The 20,875-nt window shown below is 32.6% G+C and overlaps 1 protein-coding gene across 4 annotated transcripts in view; it reads right to left on the bottom strand.

Annotated features, from left to right (window-relative positions):
- The window catches only part of Fas2 (fasciclin 2), a 552,110-nt gene that overhangs the window by 10,122 nt on the left and 521,113 nt on the right, over nt 1-20,875 (bottom strand). For 3 of the 4 annotated variants that reach the window (XM_071585273.1, XM_071585271.1, XM_071585270.1), the window contains 7 exons: nt 19,795-19,936; nt 17,895-18,023; nt 17,249-17,526; nt 15,992-16,178; nt 10,255-10,272; nt 3,065-3,193; nt 2,909-2,975 (listed from right to left, as the gene is read on the bottom strand). In XM_071585273.1, coding sequence (XP_071441374.1) covers nt 2,909-2,975; nt 3,065-3,193; nt 10,255-10,272; nt 15,992-16,178; nt 17,249-17,526; nt 17,895-18,023; nt 19,795-19,936 — 950 coding nt within the window. Of the gene's footprint in view, nt 1-2,724; nt 2,762-2,908; nt 2,976-3,064; nt 3,194-10,254; nt 10,273-15,991; nt 16,179-17,248; nt 17,527-17,894; nt 18,024-19,794; nt 19,937-20,875 lie in introns of all 4 variants that reach the window. The other variant, XM_071585274.1, reaches the window with a different exon arrangement.

Below are 20,875 nucleotides of genomic sequence, written 5' to 3'. Positions count from 1 at the left end.
CTTCTTACCACACAGTAGTTATTGGCTTCCACCTCCAGATGGATGCATGGAAGAGCATTAACAATTTTTCCAAAACTCAGCAACTACCTATGATTTAAGATAGATGTGTAATAATTTCTGTATATATAAACCCAGGAAATAAATAACCCTCAGGTAAATAGTGTTTTTACTAATTGTGGGAAAAAGTAAAAGTGACACTTGGGAAAAAAAAATTAGCAAGTTGAGAGATTGTATAAGATATCATAGGACACCACAATTTGCCATTTGCTTTTTTCTAAGATGTCCTAGTACAGTTTATATGACCTTATACAACCTCACTGAATACACATCCAGGGAGAGTGTGGCACTATCAATAATCTGGTTATCAAAGGCATTATACCTACCAGGACTCAACAGTTTTCATTAAACTACATTCTCTCTGCTTTCTCAAACATTGCCTAATACTATGATGCCCAATCCTTAATTAGATAATTTTGTTTTCATTGGTAACTACCACCACAAGTTTGGCTGTGTTTGAATGAGACACAGATACAATATGGGAATAAAAGTGATCTGGACTGATTGTTTTGTATAATAGGGTTGAGTTTGCATATTGCATGTCTGATTTGGTGAGTTCCATGGAAGAATACACACAGTGATTAGATTAGGGCATTTTGGGTGGTTTGTTTTGGAACGAGGAGTATATTGGGCAGAAGTTTTGAGGATTTTGTTCTTCAGGAGATTTTTTGGGTACCCACATTTCTAGAGAGGATTGTTTAGGTGGTCCATGTATTGATGTTGAGAGGGAGTGCTGTTGCAGAGACAGAGGCCATGGACTGGCAGTGAAAAAGGGATGGAGCGTTTTCTATGTGATGAGTGATGGCTGTTGAGATCTATTGCTGGTGGATGGTTAGTTTAATGACTGGGGTGTTGCATTTATTATTTTGGAAGCAAATGTTGACACTGAGGAAAGTAATGGTTTAGTCACTGCTACATTAGGAGAATGCTGGCCTAGTGAAAGGTATGGCATGGAAAGATAAATATTAAATTTGCATGTTATGTTGGATAAGTGGAGAGAGTAGAATTAGAAAATATTTAGGATTTAGAACAGCAGACTACAAATATGACCATCTCTTGAGGTGTAATGAAAAGTTTTTTGGTAAGAGAGTTTCATTTTTTCTGTATTAAGTACAAATGGCAAAGGAAAGATTTGGATGGAGTGTATGAAGAAAGACAAGGAGGAATTTAGATTGAGAATAATGTCTGTTCTAGACAGGAAGAAGTAGAAGAGGTTGTGCAGACTCCAAATGGAATTTGAATAAAAGTCCTGGAAGTTGCAGAAGTGATGCTGTATTGCATTAAAAAATGTAAGTAACTGCCATTGAAAAACACTGTATCAGCATTTATAAAGGTCATTTGGGTCAGAAAAAGAATTCAGAAATAATATTTGGGACCCAAGATCATCCAATACAATGGATTACATTGGCGGATGGGCATACATTGTTTGAATAACCCTTGATAATATTAAACTAATGACAAAATATTTAATTGGCCCAAGTTAATTGTTTTTTTCTCTGATCTGGTCTAAACATTATGGTGCCTGGGGAATCCCAGGGAATTGCTAGGGCAAGCAAATATTGCACATCTAAGTAATAATTCTTCAAGTGCAACACCTTTAAGGTTTATTTTAAAGAATACTAGAGCACGTTTGTGAAGAACTGAGATGACAGTGTAATAATTTAAAGATAATAAAGTCGAAAGTTGAATTTTTGAAGGCCATCACAGCAAAAAAAGGTTGGCTTACAATTAATTAGGAGGAAAAGTGTTCAAATGAAGGAGATCCATTAAATTATAGAAAGCTAAAAAAAAGTATTTCCCATCTCTCATGTACAACCATTGTATATTTCCTTTTAAGAGGCAAAGGACAACATCAATATCTGTGAGAAATATCCTCAAATTATCTTCTGCACCATCATATACATTCATTAATGCATATAGCCAGGATCACATGATCAAAGACTTTGTGCAAGATAAGGGATATTAACAATGATTCGATCAATTTTTTAATGATACTTAAAGTCAAAACACATGCATTAGACTCAAAGAATTTGGACAGTTTCTGTTAAAATTTGGTCAACCACATTAGGGCCAAGTTTCATCACCAACAAACAATGCTTGATGGTTTACCATTTGATTATCATTTTCCTGAATCAATTGCTCAATTACAAACACTAGAAATGGTATCAATCAATTGTCATTGGATTGATGGTCCACAAAATGTTAACCAAACTAAGAACCAATGAACAGTGTTGCTTATAATGATCGTTTTTTAATGCTATTTAATTTAGGAGGACAAAGCATTGATGGTTCAGTGATCAACAAGGAAGGGTTTGTGAACCTGGGCAGAGTTCTTTGATTATTACAGCTTAATATGGTTACCAAAGATCCCTAAAATGTAACCCACTCTAGATAATCTTTTTGGAATATAGAATAAAACTGATTTTTCAACAGCATAGGAAATATACGTGCATTTTTTAGCCATTGTCACATTAATCTTTAAGCATATCAAATCTTAAAAGTTGCTGTTTCTATTAACACAAGAATACTGATCATGTGATGATGACTTTCACAGGTTCAAGGTATGCCAGAAGACTGGAATCACAAGACAAATAAAATTAGAGAAGGACTAAAACTAGAATAGCTTAACACTGATGATTTGATAGCTAAGTACAATCAGTCACATACCTATAAGATTTCACTATATTTACTTGGGGCTATAATCCTTTAATGGGCATGACATGAAACAGGAAAGAAGTAACAGGTGAGAATTAATTTTATAAAAGTGGAACCAGAACCCAAGGGCCATTAACAAGACTCATTAGATTTTTTTGAATTTATACGGATAGCTAAGATAAAATTTTATACTTACCATTCATTTTTAATATCTTGATCTATGGGTTCTTTCTTATTTTTCAGGCAGATCATGGCAAGCAAACCTGTAAAAGGTAAGAATGATGCATTGATGAGGTACTTGTAAGCTCAATACCTAGTCATATGTTCTTAATTTTTTCTGCTGTATACTCACCGGCTTTGTTCACTACACAGCATGAAAGGTCAATTATAATGAGAACAATCAAAAGTGCTGCTATGACAATTCCAATAATTATTCCACTGCTTAAAGCTGTATTCTCTTCCTTCATATAAGGATCTGAAGCTGAAATATAACAGATAAAAACAATGCAAATCAGACATTCACCACCAAAAGAAAATCTGTATTCAACTACTATTTGGTGCATGTATCTAAAGCTAAAACAACAACCGATAATACCATAAGAGCATAAATTCTTGAGATTGAATGAAATCAATAACAATAAAAGCTCAAACCAAATATATCAAAGTTCTGAAATTGGTGTGCATTAAAAATGATATTAACAATGACAGCATCATAGTCAAAACACACAAATCAGATTTAATAAAAATTTTCTCATAAAAATAATAAAACACTAATATATCTAGAACACTTGTGTTCCAATACAAACAAATCCTGTGACAAACAAAAGAACTGATCCAGGCAGACACTAGACACACATCATATCATCATCCATGCACTTTAATGTGAAAGTCAGAAATCACATCTAGAGCAATAAAGATGTACTTAATGTTGGAAAAACTCCAGCAAACATAATTTATGTCATCTGCCTAGAGCCTACATAATATCTTTAATGAAATTTCACTGAAATGGATAATTCAAAAAAAGTGAGCAGATTTTAATGAACTGCAATCTAATAAAGGGTTGCATTATCTTGCATTCAAAGCATATTTTCATTCATATCAGTATAACTCACCTCCAGAGTATGGCAGCAGAACTTTTTTAAGAGACACTTTCTATATTTTTTTATGAATCAAGAGGATAGGCATATAATTTACACCAGATTGAAATGATCAAAATTTTCTTAACTGCTATACTTGTACCACTAATTGATAACACACAGTATAATAATTTGATAACCTACACACCAAAACATGAGAGAAAAAGTGATCAATAACTTAGAAAATGGAAAAATATAACTGCAGCCTCAAAAATAAAAGTAAATTCACAAGTCTTCATATTTTACTCATACAGATCCTTAACATTGTGTTCCAGCATTTGTCATGCCTACATTTCATAGGATATTTCAAATCATATTTGACTTATATTCGATACTCATATATTAACTTGTAGCATTTTCATACATATGTAGAATGGAATGGAATGCAAATGAGTGGGGTGAAAATTGAACTTAATTTTTTTCATGAAAAGTGTTGTTATACATGTTGACATATTTTTATTTGAAATGGTTCAATAATGAGGTATTTACACTTATAAAATAAATTAAGACAAAAACTGGCAGCAAGTCCCACCAAGGGCTGTTTTTAAAGGAGAAGATTTTCTTGCCTTAACTATGGATGTAATGGTTGAAGATGTATAATGCATATCTCCCCATAATTGGAATGATTGGAACAACATACTTTCTCTTTTGAAGAGGACTTGGTAGGAGATTTTTTCTAATAAGAACGTGATAGGATACCTTCTATGAAAACGTTAAGACCAAAAATCATTTCTCTCTAATGACATTAGCATTTGAAATTTTCACTATTAAAAAAATGAACTATTTCCAAAGTTAATTTACAAGAGTTCTACCAATTCATAATGATTATGGCAATGATATAGATGGTCACAGCAGAGTCATAATGGAGTTGGTTAAGTGATGTTTCTTTATTTAACATGATGAAGCAACTGATTACTACAAAACTGTATGCATACTTGTAACACAGAAGCCTAAATTTAAAGGAAATGACTCAATTTCATACTTAGTGTCCAACGTATTCAAAATTGGGTAGTTGGTATTATTAGTTCAATAGTTTCAGCCTCAACTTTGTGGAAGTTCATTTTAATAAATGAAAAAGAAACACTTTGTTCCAATCCACCAATTTATAATAAATGAAAAAGAAACACTTTGTTCCAATCCACCAATTTATGAAATCCCTAGCTTACTAATCCCCTCCCCTTTCCCCTAATTTCCCCTTTCTTAACCCACCTTCCAATCCCCCCCACTCACTAACGCTTTTCCTGGTGTTTCCTACCCTCTCCCACATACTTTCGTACCTACCCCCGTACTCCCCTCCCCGCCCCCTCTTCCCACAACTCCCCCACCCTTTCCAGAAGAGAGTATATATACTATGATTGTGACTTTAAACTTTGTACCTGAGGATGACGCCGTAGCGTCGAAACTAGTCGTACCTGTAATAAATTGGTGGATTGGAACAAAGTGTTTCTTTTTCATTTATTATAAATTGGTGGATTGGAACAAAGTGTTTCTTTTTCATTTATTAGTTGGTATTATGTTCTTTTCACATTATTAAACAAAAATTCCCACAAACTGAAAGGAAATGTATCATTGCTGGGAGATATATTAGGAATTAAAATATGATTAACGTGAAAATCTTTCCATACAAAAGGTTTCTAATCATATTTGATTGCTTAGATACTTAATATACATTTATTTTATACACAGCAGAGTTATTGCACACTCTAACCATTGATTTTACAGTAGCGCATTTAAAAACTTCCATATTTAAGCATTTTATTTATGAGTAAACCAGTCCCAAAACATAAATATATTTTCTCTTGCAACATTCAATACAAAATTAAATAAATATTAGTAATTTAAGCCAACATATTGTTACTCATTATTCTCACAAATTCAAGGTACTTGTATTGTCCTCATATTTGAGCACACTGTAATAAATACATGTAGTTACATTTATATGCATGGGTATACAACAAGTGAGAAAGATGCACCCTTGCCTAGCCCCAGGATACTACCCTGGAAATGGGCAAAATGTTTATCATTTCCAACAATTAGCCCATTACAGTTTGGTAAACCCTTCACTACTAATATAGTATGATCATTAATCAAAATGATTCCTATGACTCTATATAACGAATATAAGTAAATAGATTATATATATATATATATATATATATATATATATATATATATTTATTTATTTATAATAATTATCATAGAGCTTTTTTTGCTCATAGCTAAACCTTCTGATTTGTTAAGCTTTTAAGTATGTCACTTCAATAACATATAAGTGTTTCTTCTTAGCGTAGCCAATGGACCTTTGATGTATTAAAAATTTTTTATAAAAAAATAAGTCTGCACTAAAATGTTAATAAGAGAGACTCATTAGAATAGTAGCATAGCATGTATACAGTATGTTATAAATTATGTAATTTGAAGTATAAACTCTAAAAACTACTCACTAACCAGGTGTTTCTAAAATTAATCAATACACTAGACAGGATTCAAGGGAGTTATTTTATTTTCAGTAGAAATATGAGGGTGGTCTGAAAAGTTTCCGACCTAACAAAGACCCAAGACATTTTTTCTGAAATTTTCTGAGGTCGGAAACTTTTTAGACCACCCTTGTACCTAACGGGCAATGTATTAGTGTGTTCTATTAGATGGCTGATATCTTGGGCCATCTAGAAACATAAATGCAATTTTAATCCGTTTTTATTGATACTAAGCAAATTAATATGGTGCAGATTAAATGAGAAACTATATGCAACATAAGTATTTACTAGCATAATTACTTCATAAATGAAAGCAAAACAACAAAAAGCTACAAATATCACTATAAAGGGTTAAAAATAACATTTAACTACTCATACAACTAACATAAAGTAGGTAATTTTTAAGTATATTTACCTACATCAATGACTCCACTTCAGTTTACAAATAGTTTGGCTGCATTCAAAATCTCAAATTGTTAAGAAGAAAGAACAACCTGCATTACAAAATCACACAAACACAGAAGCACTCTCATAAACAATATGTATGGTAAGCAGCTTTCATCCACATCAGATACACACATACACTCCCACAATTACAAACTACTGGCACACAAGGTTTAATGTTTAGTCTATTGCCCAAAATAAATTATTGGAATTTCCATACATTACGCATATCCAATAAGACTTGATAATGCACAAATTAAATTACAAAAACTGAATTAATCACAAACATAAAAGCAACAGAAAATCTTGTTTTCAAATTTAAGAAGTACTGACTGCATTTTGAAATTAGTTCAAATATTTAGGTAATGAAAATAGGATCATTGTGAGTGGTAAGGTGAGAGAAATAACTACACCAAAAATGCTTTAATATCTGTATTTCTTAAAATCGATCTGTACATTTTGCTGGACTCAGCCATATATATTCAGGTCTTCTTTATACATTGTTAACACGATGACCTTGAAAAAGGTCACAACAAACACTAATGTTATCTTCTTCATTGCGGAGCAAAGTTTGGACGCCAGCATAACAGAAAATGTTATGACATAATTGCACAAAGTTTTTTCTGTAAAAGTTAATCAAGCATATAACACAAATATCACTGGTGTTTAATTTTGTAGATTGCTTGATGTTTTCACGTAATTGAAACATGTCAAGTTTATGGACTCCCACTACAAGACAAAGCTACAGTTCACAAACTTTGACTACCAAAATATCTACATAATAGAGCTACAACAATTGACTACCCAAGAGTTCAGTTTTAGCAATTCTGTCATGCTGGTGTCACAAGGAAGGCCAACAAATGGAAGCTCAACTCTACTGAGTCTCTACTGACTGTGGCTAAGAAAAATAACAGAAATTGCAGTTTTTCATAGTACAACAACAAAAACAAATGGGCAAAATTTAATTTCCATCTTGAAGAAAATTGTATAAAAATTGTAACTTTTTACCAATAAAAACGGATTCTTCAATGCATTGATCGAGTAAAACATTAACATTTATGTCCTACTAGATCAATGAACACTTTTAAAGCTCCTAGCAGAACAGAATTGCACTAAATTATGTATGATTTTGAGGTGCAACCACTGCAAAATAAATTATTAGCATTGTTTTTAAGCTTGCATGCTGACGAGCACTACAATGATAAACACGTAATTAACATGCCAATGACACCTCTTTAAAGTAAGGGCAGAAATAATTACAAATATACACCACATTCAGTTCATTAAAATGGATTTTAAAGATATATCATCTGTGTAACAGCAACTATATTATTAAAGCAAGATGAAATTTATTTATGAATAAATGAGGAATAAGAGATTCTCTGGCTTGATGCAATGGCATTTGTAGCTCCCAAGGGTTTACGCTTGGGTTCATAAAATAATTTTTCAGATATTTTAGATTCTAAAATATATTTGGTAAGGAAATTTATACTTTTCTTTGCTGGGAAAAAACAAAGGTTAAATCCTCTTTGATTTAAGTTAGAATTTTCGATTAAATTATATTTTTGTCAAAAAACCACTAATGCCATTGTTAGCTCAAAATGTGGAATGAAAATGCTTACAAATGAAATACTCTGTTAAATTCCATTCCATGTTTTTAAACCTAGGACAAGTCATTTTATTGTTTTTCTCATCTTTTGGAAGATGTACCATAGTTTTTATGTAACCTATTGCAACCCATATCCACAAAAATCTTTTAGAACATCTATGTAATCTTCTACTTATCCATTCATCCAAACATCCATTCAGACCACCCATCCACTTTTTTCACTGACTAGATGGTCATCTTATATGTCTTCATCTTTACAGCTGTGGATACAGCATTTGACAAGTACAACAGAGAGTTTTTTTTTAAATATCCTGAGAGTAGGGAATACCGTAATCCATTACAACAATTAACCCAAAACCATGACATTTACATCCTCTTTTCAATACTACAATAAATTGGTTTTGGCCTTTAACAGCGTTTTTACGAGAAGAATCTCACTCTGCCCGGCAGTGATTTCTTTCTCTCTATTTTCATTCTTTACTGTATATTGTGGGGTAAAAGTCGATCAGGATTAGAAACCAACCTCCATTTTTCTGCTCAAAAATCAAAGGTCCTGCTCACCATGGAAGTTTCCCCATTTCTAATTTGACAACTAATGAACTTATTGTAAAAATCAAATACATTTATGATGCATTCCAAGATTATTTGAATGATCTTTTGCATTTATATTTAAGATAATTTTATCATAAGCAAAAAAGGAATCTGAATGTGTGTTTAAAGGCTATGAGCATAGATTAGATGACCCATCTGTCATAGTTAAGTATATGACATCAATTTTACTATCTTAAAGAATCATTTTTGTTACTTTACAGAAAACATTATTTTTAAATTTTAAACACAATATTCCACTATTTTCAACTACCGATAAAACACAAAAAATCTGGCATTTGGCATTGTATGGGTAAGTTTCATTTTGTTACTTTAAAGGTATACCAGCTACCTTCCCTATTTTTTGAGGTACAATTTTGGTTGAAACGTCAACTTGTATACCGCAATATACAGTACTCAAATTACTATTTCACATTAGTTCTTCAGATATTTAAAGATATTAATTTAGAATTTACCATCAATGATTCAATAAATGGGTTAGAAACCAATGTTATGCTCTCATGCCCCCCTATTAAAAGATAAAACCATGTAAACATGATCGACAATAATTCTTGAAATTAAAAAAAAATCATACTTAGCAAATGGCATACATGTTTCTTGAAAAGAGAAGGACTCTTTGATAGTGAAATGTATGGGAGAAAAAAAATGAATCGAGCCATCTAGCTACTCCTGGCACAAAACAATACAGCTTCTTTCTTTTTCTTCTACACTGTGAAATATAGCACGAGGGGATGAACCCCAATTGTCATGCTCCAATCCAATGGAAGCACCATATCCCAATCCTGCACCCTTCCTCCACACTTGTCAACACACTCTGCTTCAACAACCACTAAAAGTACAAACCCTTCACAAAAAAATGTGTATTCATTCCCTATTCAACACTCATTTCCATGCCTTCCGCATTGGTAGGCAACAACACCATTTGGTCCCACAAATCCCTAACTCAGGCATACAACACCCTAGGGCGTGGGGGGTCAGCCTCATTAAATGACTTCTTTTGGCACAAATTTACCAAAAAAAGACTCCAATATTCAAAAAATCAGCTTTTATTGTAAGGGTGACAGGAAAAAAAGGGATATATCATTCAAATCTTTTCGAGTGGAATGGAAGAGGACTTGTGAGCTATGTTGGAAGGACAAACAACAACTAGTTTAATTGCCACTGATGCTGCTTGAATATGATGTGACTAAAATTATGCTAAGGAGGGAGATTATACCAGCTGTGGCTGCTGAGGAGGAGGATGCCACTTGGTCACCATAAAAAATACCTGTGTTGGAGGAGTGATCTAGAAGAGGAAAAGAGGAGAAGGAGGATAATTAGAAGCAATAATTAATAGACAGGCATTGAATATGGTTACATAATCAAATACATAAATAATTTAGCTTAAACTACCATAGTGAATGCATAAGCATTTCCAAGAGCAAATTCTAGCTCTACAATGAGATATAAACCATACAGTATCATGATAACTGACAAATTAAGCAAACAACCAAGGCTCAAACTATACTTTATTTATGGTAAATCTGGAAGAGTGACTTAATTATATCTTTTCTAAGTTAATGTTATTTTGAGATCCATTTTCTAATCTCACTCTTTCTCTCTTAATGGAAAACAGCCTGCAATTATATGCTGCTTGAAATAATAACAAGAATAATAAATACATTGTTAATATACATCTCTTAATATAGATTTAGTGACCATTCAAATGGGCAAAATTCAACGCAGATGAACTCCTAAATCTCAGGTGGTATAATTTGTTACATTTACTAATTTGGTTAAATTTTTGCTTACAGCAAACATTTATTACTCTGCATTCCCAGCAGAGCATTTTAACTCTTTAAGCATATCATTTTATTCACTTGCAGAGCACTGTTGTTGGATATATTCTTGTACACTATATACATTTTCCTCTTTGGAATATCAACCATCATTCCTTTGCTACAATTAGAATAGAGACTTTCCTTGTGCCTTATGTTAAATTAACGTAGGATAACTTAGTTCTCAACAGTTTAATTTAACTGAAATGCGCGGGGACTCTTTTTATATGTAGCACATTTACAATCATTCAGCTACAAGGAATGAGCATCTAATAAAAGAGCTGATAAACCGTGGAAGTATTTTGAAAAATTATGACCTTATATTTTTTGGAATCTTGCTTTTTAAGTAACAAAAAATTCAATATTTTATAGCTCAACGCCTGAGTTTTCCTACAAAGGTACTTACATGGACATCATCACATAAAATATACTTTTAATGGATTTCCACAGAAGTTAGAGCAACAGAATTGTAAAAATTTGCATTTAAATTGTTTCAACAATATGACTTATGTTTTCTTAAACTGAATGGAACTTTGTACCGTATGGAAAACTATGTTCTGACGGGATTGTATAAAATACATCTGGAAGATCTATGGGTGGCCTAACTTGAAAGTATAAGGAAGTTCTCACAAACAATCACATTTCCTTTTTTGTAGGACTATTTTATAAAGATCACTGTTTTTCACTAAATATGATGTGTGTCATAAAAATATGAAAAATAAATGACGAAAATCATCAGTGAAAATACTATCTTTCTAAAACAGCAACAGCTCTTTTTATGATTCACGAAGGAAAATATTATCCATAGGAAAGGAGGTAATTTTTAGGTTATTGCAGACTTATTACCAAATCTTAATAAGAAATACGCATTGAACATATATAGAAAATGTGAATAGGCTTTAAAGAAACCTTATCTGGTAAGCAAAATGTCTGCTATTATATTTTCACAGCACAGAAACTAAAATGCAGAACAATGAGCAGCAAAAAAGGTATAACTTTATTGAATAGAACTTTGTAAAACTTATGGAAAACTGTACCTAAAAATAGCAGAGAAGTTCAGACAAGGGAATTCTAAAATATTGTAATTTAAAATTTCTCTAGCTCTGGAATAATATTTTAGTTTAAAATCGCAGCAGTTAAGAGATTAAGGAAAAAACTGTTTTAAGCAAGCTTTAAGTAATTTGGCAAAATTCCTTAGAACCATACGTCGATCACTTTTTAAACTTATGCTGAACATCCTGATTTTAGATTTCAGTGTACAACAAGGCTAGCAGTGAAAAGATGGAGATTTCCATAATTTATTACTCTTTTGGCCTCAAAAAAGGTGGATTAAAGGAGTTCATCTGCAATGTAATAAAAAACAGATTAAACTACAATGATGCCTTTGGTGACCCAATTGTACAGCAGTTTGTTCTTGTGATACTATTTTAAGACACTCCATCTGAATATCATATTTTTAATTCCAAAATTGTTAATCATAGTTAGAAACAATACTGAAGTCATGCTATAAAATTTTGGCACCATTAAGCTTTAATAAAATAATACTAATGTAGCTAGCTGTCAGTAAAACTGAGTTTTAAAGAATATGGGCTTTATTAACAAAATATGGCATTGAAAATGTGAGTAAAGCAACTTTTTGTAAAATGCAAACTTATTTTTAGCAAAAATACCACTAAAATAGAGAGGTTTAAGGAAAAACTATGTGCACAAGACTAAGTGAAATCCTGTGGATTTAAATACAGGGGACTCCTAAATAAATACATATTTCAGTGAAGAGGAATACCACAACCTGCTAGTACAGCAATGGCGAAAAAGGTAAAAAAGCTTCTATTTAAAGATAAGTTGCACAAACTACAATGAACATAAGCAAAATGGAATATCCTTGGAAAATCATTCAGGTACCCACTTGAAGGACTCCATAATTCAATTAACTATGTGCACAGAACATCTACATTAAGTAATGAAAGTATTTTCTTTGAACATTTAAAAAAATATGATCGATCAGCCCAAGATGCTTTAGTTTTCCCCATGAAGATAAACACCTTCAGTGACCATCTTGATCTTTGGAGCATAGAAATTGCATGATGCAAACATGTACTGAAATAGGGTCTTTTAGTATGATGGTAATGTAGCCCAGGAAGGTATTATTGACAATATAGAGACATATGCAAGTGAGTAGAAGATCAGAAGTTGGAACAATAATATGGAGAACCCAGAATACAAGTTGAAAAAAGAAATAAAGATTAACAATCGCCTGGCCAGAATATTGAGTGTTAAGAAAAGTTGTATAACTGTTAAATTAAGGGTGAAGTGAAAAGTGGAAGCCCAACAAAGAGATGTGTGGCTGATGACGAAGAGAATATAAGGGAGTCAGATGAGATGGAGTTGGAGGGCCAAGGAAAGAAAAAAATACATCGATACTGCTGCTGGTAACTCGATAAACCCTAATGGAAAAGTACTGATGCTGAAGTAATTACGGCAGCATACATACATGTACTATTTTAACTGTGATGGAACAGATTGAATCTGACATTAGCCAAATAGAGATTAAAAGTGTACATGGGATTTATGGGAGAGCAAATATTAAATTCTGAGATAATGTGTAAATACTGCCAGGACTAGTATGAAGATAATCTAAACCTGCACGTTTGTCAAATCCCTTGGCAATTACATAGCTTCAGCTTGAAAACTAATGTTAAGAAACATCATGCAGAGAAATGTCTTCAGTGAGGAAGATTAAAAGGTGTATTCATGTTATCACTCAAACATTTCAGCTCATGTCTTCATATTCCTCTTACTTTTAATTTCTGAATCATGCAACTACTTCTGAAGTAAGTGAAGGAAAAATGTATCTTTTTTCTCTTGCTTCTGAATGGAATTGCATAATTTTTTTACTCATCAGAAATTGAACCATCAGAGAGGAGTTCAATGACATAGATATATGTTTTGAAAAGGGTTGAGTTGGTTTGAAAATACTTCCAAGAAGTATTATAAAAGCAACAATATCTTGAAGGATCTCAGGTTTGACAATATCTTATTTCATCAGGAAATTCAATTTAATGTAGGAACTCTGAATGTGTTATGACCATATAAATCAAACCCCAAAATTATACTCTTCATGTGAATAAAGTATCATTACCCCCACATATTGTAACAACAATTTGATCCCTAAAGAAGTGATTTTTTAAAGGACATGATACTTTTTGAGGTACTGCAGCAAGGAGACTGTAAAAACCAATAACTCATTCATTTACTTCTTCAGAAATTTCATCTGGTGAATTCTTATTTGAGCATGGGGATAGCTAATGCGAATATTTTAAACATTGTATATTCCAAGAAAAATTGTCTTGAGAATGGTTAACTCTTTCAGCATTAGGACTATGCATTAGATGCTTCTGAGAAATATATAGGAAACAGACTTATTAATGACAAAATAATAATTAGTAATCTTTTATCTTTGCCGACCAGAGTTTTCATCAGCACTCAGTGTGAAAGGAACCTCTAACTGACATGACTCCCTGAGAAAGGTAAAATTATAGAATGATTCAACACCATGTCACTGCTGCATGCATTGCATGCTACTATGTATCTTCCTTCATAATTGTTAGTAACTTGACATGGCAAGAATTTTCATAAATGACATACCTAATTCAGGGAAATTCAAATTATATTCTTAAATGGGTCATGCCAAGTGAAAGTGACCTCTGCCAAAGATGGTTAGCCTGATTATCGAAGCAGGTGTCACAGCTCTGAAAGCATCAAATGACTCCGTGGTTATACAGTGGGATTTTTGGTGGGTAGGTTGCAACCTGTGTTGTAAGAAGGGCACACACCATACAATGCTCACAATTTTTCTATAAAGCACTGATTATCTGGAAGTCTGATAACACTTTAAATGTGCCACTACTAAGCATGTGAATTGTAGCTTCATATACAGTATAAACAACATTTTAAAAATGTATACAGCAAAATTCCTCCAAGTGGAATGTGACATGTGTAATCTGAGCATACCTGTATTTGTGAGGTTTACAGTATTTTTCAGTGATTCTGCTTATTATATTTTTTTAACTCTTGCAGACTGTATGCAATGGGAAGGGTTAAAACTTCTGAATGCCAGGGTAAATTTTTTCTTAGAATTTCTAATGGCATTAGTGTAAGGAAGTAGAAACCAATAGCATATTTAAATCCAAGGTATAAATGATGATATTGTGAATGTGGAGTGGTGTATTAGAGAAAATAGAAAACCTAAATTTATTTTATTTCTATTTGACATTGGTCGGGTGATAGTGGATTTTGTTGTTATCATGGCATCACTGTGGCATCATGCGGAGTTCCTTCCTATCACACGTTTCCGTGCTCAGCAGATGCAAACATTTGTCCCAATAAAAGCACAAAAATATCAAAATAAAGCTAAGTTTGATTTCATTTCCTTAGTTTTTGGAAAGGAGTCAGCTCTAATGGAATTCATCTTTTCAGATAATATTTTATGTAGGACCCATTTATGATGACTGATTCAACCTAGTTAAGCTAGAAATAGTATCCTAACATGGCTGTATGTGGGGGAGGATGATTTCATATAAACTATCTAAGAATGAGAACACATTCAGGACTCTTTCCTATCAATTCATAATCATTCTGAGCTCAATGGTTGCATCTGTTGGGCACAAGAGTCAGGGGCATAGGGACCTGCATCCAGCACCAAAGACACATCAGAGCCCTCTTGTGCTAGAACCATTGTGGATAGGAACAGATTTATTGCAGACTCACTCTTTCTTGCCATTAGACATGCTTCCGCAACTATGACTCTTGCTCAAATAGTCAGGTCCACTTCCCCAACATTTTCACAAAGATCAATTCAGAATTTACAAAAAGCCATGGTTAACAGAAGGTTGGTGCAATTGGTAACACCCAGCAGGGTACTATGGCCAACTATACATGAACATAACTTAATTGGGGTGTCAGGGCCAGAAAAAAGTTTTTTTCTGGTAAATTACAAAGCTTGGGTTTAGGCATGTGATTTTAGAGGCATTTCCTCAAACTTGAGCCCAAGGACCCTTTGTTTAACAGGCAAGTGCTCTCCATATTCAAACTCTACAGCATCATTGGCAGGTATAAAAGAATATCGTTAACCATCTCAGCTTTAAAAATATTTGTTTTCATTAATTGGATGGAGTAATGGACACATACCCCTTGCTGTCTTCACAATAATTTGCCCAGGAGTGCTGTATCCAATCCCATTGTGTGCTCGTAGCTCAATCTTGTAGTAGGTGTTTGCTTGAAGGTTTTGAAGTTCATGAGCTGTGTGATCATGAGACTTGATTTCAATGGTGTCACATTTATCAGACTCCTTCCAACCCTCATTTGTTTTCTTTGCCTGCATTGAAAAATTTACAATCAATCTTTGAGAAAATTTCATTATTTTTTACAGCTAAATGACAGTTCAAGCTTCACAAATTCCAGAAATCCACTTAATTTTGATACAATCCACTTCATCGAGCAAACATTAATATGTTGTCTACATACCAAAACACTCGATAACATTTATTTTAATAGTCTTTCATACATGTAAAGCATTTCAGGTACCTAAATAATTTGCATTTGACTATGTAAGGCTATAGGGATATAAATACTCTTTCCAATGATTTCATGTGCATCAAATTAGCATTGTTTTATCATTAATAATAGCTATTGAAAATACATTTATGATGTTACTGATTTTATGTTTGTTGCTGAAAGATTATATGTACATAATATCTTTCAGCAACAAACATAAAATCAGTAACATTATAAATGTATTTTCAATAGCTATTATTAATGATAAAACAATGCTAATTTGATGTACATGAAATCATTGGACACTGTGACTTATTGTGAAACTTGACTCCTTATGGCTAAGGAAGCTTTGAATATTTGGGAAGTAAACTATATTTATTGCTAAAAATAACCTAATTATCCTTTATATTATGAAATTAACCCCATCCTAAAATGAAGTTTGCCTCATTTAATTATAAGAGACACGATGTGGTTCTTCATCAGCTAATAATCAACAAACAACTTTTAATGTCAGCTGAGAAACACATCAACAAATGCTGAACATATCTGAATTAGCCATTTTCCATTTATGGCGAGAAATATGAAAATAGTGGGAGTTAAAGTACAAATTTTTATCTAAGGTAACAAGGAAAGCATATACATATGTTCACATAAAATGAAAATATGCCTATCATTGATACACTTAAGATATCAGCTTTATAATGCTATGCTAAACATACTTTTTTCAAGGAATTATTATGGAAAAACTAGCATAGAGAGTTCAATAATGAAAACTTCCAATTGATAAAACTTTTTTGAGCGATTCCTTGCTGAAATGTTCAAAATGTTGGGAGTCATATACTTGAAGGCAGAACCACACTAATAAACACAAATATAAAATGTTTCACTCACTGGGCAGAATTTGATGTCATACTTGTCGATGGGTTCTCCATTATCAGCTGGGATTTTCCATCGAAGTTCATAATTGTATGCATACGGAGAATTCACTACTTCACCCTCAGAGCCAGATAACCCACTGCTCAAAATTACTGGCTCCTCAGGATTTGATCTCTTTGGCATAGTGTGGTGCTCATCTGCAGACCATTCACCAAATCCAACATCATTTTTTGCGGCAAATCGGAAGTTGTACGAGGTTTGTGGTTCTAACCCCTCCAATATATATGGAGTATCTATGGAAGAGAGAAAGTTAATAGTGCAGCAACTACTAAAATTATGCCATGCCCATCATGCAGTCAGAAACAAATGATTAAAAACTGAGAGTAGAAACTTTTAGTGAAAATATGCAATAGCATATGTATGTACAAGTATATGATTGAGAGGAATGAATTGCCAAACTCGAAATAAATTGTGAGATCAGGGTCTGAAACTAGGATCTCTGAGATTTAAGAAGAATATGTTCTTTTACAAGTATGAGTTTTGTGCAACGGTATGCCAACATTTGCATTTTGCGAAGCAGAAAAATATTTTTATAAACTCACAGCCATCCTTAAAGTCAATGTCGTATTGTCCTAAATAGTAAATGGGATGAACAACATACCGACAAGCCAAGTTTTGTTTAGTGCTTCATTCCAGGTCTTCCTCTCTTCTTTGTACTGCACTGCATATGCTCGCATTGGCAAACCACCATCATTCTTTGGTCCCATAAATGAAAATGTGATTGTCGTGGCTGAGGAAGAAAAATAAATTTCAACTATGTGCTTCTTCTCTCTTTTAAAAACTACAGGTATTTACCTATAATTTTTTTTAATGGTAAGAAACACCAAAATACAAGTCAAAGTTCCTATTTCAGCAAAAAGAAGAGCAATAAAAAAAATAGCCAATAATTACAATGAAAACAATGTGTACTAAATATTCTGATAACAAATGGGAGACTTAACAAGTACATGAGAGCACTTGGAGTCACTTTTACATGTAGGCTACTTTTTGATTATTTACCCTCTACTTATTGGGGAAAAGAGCCCATTGGGATTGGATAGTTTTCATCAGAGGTCAGTACAGGAAAGATTCAATGAGCTACAGTCAATTTTCCAAAATATTCAAGTAACATCTATAGGAAGTTATTGGTTAGTTCCTTTGAAGTGATCAATTTTTAATTTCTTTATTGTTTACCTAGGTAGTACACAGCCATTCAATGGATGTTTATATTATTTTACTACTCTTTAAGTTTGGCTCTGAATAATCCCCACACATTTTAATGACCAAGTCAAATACAATTATCAGAGAACAATCAGAAAAAACTAGGTACTTATCTTGATGTTTCCTCTACAAATGTAACAGTATGTAGATTAACTTGTACTAATGGTTCACACTTGGTTACTGTATAATTATAATGAAGCCTCTACATGTGCATGGAGTAAAATTTAATTTTAAAGCCAAAAACTGATTACTTTCTTTGAAGGACTACTTTTACTCTCCTGTTGGAGGTAGGAATATTGAATATGTGTGCTCTAAGTAAATGTTTCCTATTACAATCCTCCACTTAATGCCACCAGACTTTGTCTAAAAATCCATTAATATCCAAATAAAATATTTTAAATATTATATTTTTATTTTATGAATATTTTTAAGGTGAATTATTTATTCCACAATTATCACCCCGTTTAAATCTCCTTGGCACATGACAGAGGCTTTTAAGAGTAAATTTTTCATGTGTATTCTGCAAAATTATAGCCAAGAAGGATAAATAAAATTTAAAATTTTACTAACTGGCCTTTGTACTTGGCTCTGAAGTTTTCCCAAAATGCATATACTACCACCATACTACGACTATACATAGTTACCATTTACCTAAATGGTGACTTATTGTATTAGGATTTGAATAAATCAGAGATAGATATATAAGAAAATCAATTATTTTTACCTTGCAATTACTTCTGAAAATGTTGCATGTGGATGATAACTCATGATGGGAAAGGCTAGATATGCTTAACAGATAGAGGTGGGCGGGTATGGTACTGCCTAAGAGTCATTTCTTATAGTCTTAAATTTTCCCAAATATTTTCACTGAATATTCTGAGATTGTTCACTGAATGCTTGTTTGGTAGGAAGTACAAACTCATAGAACTATTTGACTCTAATTAGTTATAACACTCTCTGAGTGTTCATGCAACTTCTGTATGCTACCTGGGTATGATGGATTTTTCTAAGTAATTGTAATTCCATAAGTATTTTTAAAATGCCATTTTTTAAAGCCACCAGATAGAAACACATACCATAAAATGTCTAAAAATAGAAAAAGTTTAGAACATTGGTGTGTAATTATTGGCAAATATCTGACCTGCCAAAAGTTATACTAGATCCTATATGAGAGGATCAGACTTCACGCCAGTTAATATTTTGTAATCAATAATTTGAATGATTTTAAGGGGCTTCAATCTTCTATTTCAAATAAATATTATTTTCAAAACAAAAAGCTATGGGGACAAAATTTTACATGCCTGTTATGACTTCCAATTTTGCCTGCAATACTTCTGAAGGCCTATGTGCTTCTCTCAGGTGGATCTCATGATCAGCATCACCATGCACGTTTGAGGCCCTGCACTTGTATATTCCATAGTATTTTTGGTCATAAGGAGTAACCTAGAAAATAAAAGAAAATGATTTTTAGTGAATATAATTTTACCATGTCATTAACGAGAAATGATTTCTCACAAAATAACTATGAAAAAAGCAATAATGATAAAAAATAATTTTAAATTCAAATATTTTTAATATGAATTTGACATATGACAATGAATTCAAGTTATAATACATAAATACTAACACAATGCTACACCTTGATCCATAAATTTCAAACAAAAACCATAGTTTACAGTAAACATGATGCATTTATTTCAGTATAATTTTAATTGATTTTTGCTATTTTCAATGTCTTTAATGCTCCATGGTGACGCTGCAGATATTTGAAAATCTAGCAAACATTTTACGAAACCATCTCTCTCAATATAATTAACATATGTTCTGGAACTAAGTACCTACCACCTAATAAATAACCCACTAATCATAAAAAGCTGAGTACCTAATACCAAGATTCACAGTTTCTTCTTCCTGAGAATCAGATTTATTAAACATAATAAAATCTTCAATTATATGACAATATTGATTATTATTATCTGTAGATGAATTAACTCAATTCATATCAGTGGAAGAGCCAGGAGGGGCAACAGGATTGGTAGAGTAAATTGGCCATATATTATGCAACACCCAAAACACATAAATATTGGTTTGTTTACGCTAGATCTCTTCCACTTAAACTCCTTGCTGACAGTTTGCAGTCATTCAGTTATACACATACTTTTTTTTAAAGAAGGGCTTCCACTGCATTCAAATGCTTAAGGAAGGAAGGTAGCCATAGATTAAATGAAAAATCATGAAATATCTAAATATAAAACTAACAATATAATCAATTAATCAACATTCTGAACAGGCCAAGACTCTGACCCACCACCGCAAAATAATGTTGAAAGTCAGCTGTTCTCATCAATGTATGTGGGCATGGACTAACTGCCCCTTTTCTCC

This window comes from Hetaerina americana, unplaced genomic scaffold (genome assembly GCF_022747635.1).
Source record: "Hetaerina americana unplaced genomic scaffold, ioHetAmer1.1.p SCAF_2, whole genome shotgun sequence".
Taxonomy (NCBI): Eukaryota; Metazoa; Arthropoda; class Insecta; order Odonata; family Calopterygidae; genus Hetaerina; species Hetaerina americana.
The sequence above is the reverse complement of the archived record's forward strand: the minus strand, read 5'-3'. Positions and strand labels throughout refer to the sequence as shown.